Source organism: Triticum urartu, unplaced genomic scaffold, assembly GCF_003073215.2.
Source record: "Triticum urartu cultivar G1812 unplaced genomic scaffold, Tu2.1 TuUngrouped_contig_6385, whole genome shotgun sequence".
NCBI classification, from domain to species: Eukaryota; Viridiplantae; Streptophyta; class Magnoliopsida; order Poales; family Poaceae; genus Triticum; species Triticum urartu.
In genome coordinates, this window is record NW_024117144.1 from 6,792 (window position 1) to 9,199 (window position 2,408).

Sequence of the window (2,408 nt, forward strand, 5' to 3'; positions counted from 1 at the left end):
GACACGAGATCAGACATGACAACATTTCTTTCTATGAATAAGCTAGGACTCAAGGACACACTAATGTGTTTACTGTAGTGCAGACCATTAGAAAGCTGGTATATGTTTAGCATATATCAAAAAAAGTAAAATGAACCAACAAGTATGCCTTTCAACAAAACAATATAATTATCAAGCCACGGATTAATGAATTCCCAAATTAGTCGATTTACCACATATGCAACTATGTTTTCTAATAGCTTGCAAGTGGAGCTATCAGAAGAAATTGATGTGAGCATGGCTTATAAAATACAAAGAAGAATATATCAGCTAAGTATCCATCGACGGAACTAAAAAGAGCAGCAGATTAGACTCATACCTGCTCTAAAATACTGACTTCTTTTCATTGGCTTCTTGATGTCTTGCATGCAGCAGCGCCGTCACATACATCAGAGATGGTGACTAACAGAATAAATGAACAACAGTAAGAGAAGACTAGACTCATAAGAACAGCTGCACATCAGCTCCAAACAGCAACACGGCTGGTCAAAACAGCAGCTTGACAACGTTTCAGTAATCATCAGAAGTTCACAAATGACAAATCGCAACAAAGCAAACATAACAATTAACAAAGTTCTTATTTCTCCGGCCGCTCTCACAAGTCATAAAAGAAACACAAGCACGCACACATCACACATAAGACATAATAAAGTTTCAGAGTCCCACACATAACAAAGAGACAAGTTTATGAAACTTAAAATACTTGATACAGATCATAACTTGACAGCCTGATGCCATCATGCGGCCTCCTGAATCATCAGCCCTTCGATGCCACCATTTCATATTCTGCTGCACATGGTCTTCTACAGCTTAATTAGAGCCTAGGCAACGAGCTCGCCCTCCAGCACGTGTAGGTGAGCGCCTAGGTGACCTACTTCTTCAAACACTGGAGCATCCCAGTTGGACCAATGCTGATTGGGATCCCAAGGTTGGCAAAGAGACCCCTCAAGGTGCCCTCTTCTATCTTTGGGAGTCCACACAATGGTCCACTGAGCCAACGGTCATTTGGCGGCAGTTTCATCAGAGTAAGACTGGGTGTAATCCACACGGGAGAAGGCCAGTTGGACCAAAGCTGAGGAGACACAAGGTCCTCCTTGCTATTATAATTGCCAAAGCCAACTACTCCAATGTCACGACGACTACTCTTACGAGCCTGATTGTACTGTTGATCGTCAGTAAAGTAGGCATGATTCCCCTTGAGAGCAGGGTAATCTTTGGCACTGAGACAAAGTGAATCATTAAGCCCAAGAAACAGCACATGCTCAGGCAAGCAATCAACTTCCACAAGCCTCTCAGCACCATCATCAACTTTGTGTAATTTAATTTCCCTGGTATTCGGAACTGGTATTTTAGGGTCGACGTCTTCATCAGGATCATCAAACTCCTTTAATCTTGAAACAAGCAGCAGACCACCCCATGGAACCTGAACAATGTGTACAGCATCGGGATCAAAGCCCTCGTCTCCCCCCTTGATAATCTTCATTGTAACATCAGGACCACTAAGATCGAAGGCATGAATTTCTCCCGTCGTACTCGCTGCATACAGCAACCCATCCTTGTAGGTGCAGTCCTGGTAGTCACAGTGTGGTTCCAGCAAGGTCCACTTGTCATCCCCAACCCTTGCAAAGGATAGGTGAGTGTATGGCCTGTGGATGAGCACCGCGATGTAGCTTCCTGCCGATGTGTCATGGAACACAAACGCCTTGAACTGGAAGCATTCCCGCAGCTCACAACGAGGCATGATCGACGGCGTGAAGAAAGCCCGTCTTGCAGAGTGACTTGGGTATTCATACTCGTGGACCGAACCCGTGTCATCAAAGATGGGCTTCACGTACTCAATGGTGGTCACTGAAGGGAGAGCAATCTGCTGGCCAGTAATAGGATTGACGAGGTGCATTTCTGATCTATCGTCGACGGTGACCAGGAAGCCCAACGAGGACCCGATGATGAACCGGTGGCGGAGAGGCGGCTCCGGGAGGGTCAGCCTGTAGACCCTCTTCTCCACGAGGCTGTAGAGGCACGCAACATGCTCACCAGCAGATTCAGAGGTGTAGAGCAGGCACGGCGTCTGGGCCTGCTTGTGCTTGTCGAGGCTGCGCAGTGCGGTGTACGCAGAGCGCCACGAGGCGCAGACGCAGCCGGCGCGCATGAGGTCGGGGATCTCGAGTGTGGCGAGGACCATCATCAGGATGTCCTCCGGAAGCTCCGGCGATGCCGCCGGCGTAGCCTCAGACGCCGGTGGAGAGACAGGTCCTCTGTAGAAATTTTTTCAGTAAAACTCTGAATAAATTGAAAAACTCTAAAACCAGAGATCGACGAGAAGGCAAAAGCACTCACCGGCGGCGGTCGACTCGAGCGGACTGGGTGGG

At 47.7% G+C, this 2,408-nt stretch overlaps 1 protein-coding gene across 1 annotated transcript; it reads right to left on the reverse strand.

The window, feature by feature from the left end:
• Nucleotides 1–598: 598 nt before the first annotated feature.
• LOC125530539 lies at nt 599–2,405 on the reverse strand (the record flags this gene model as incomplete). Its single annotated transcript, XM_048694921.1, has 2 exons — nt 599–2,294; nt 2,377–2,405. Coding segments are annotated over 2 exons (1,413 nt in total), but the record flags the coding sequence as incomplete, so codon positions are not given.
• Nucleotides 2,406–2,408: the final 3 nt, after the last annotated feature.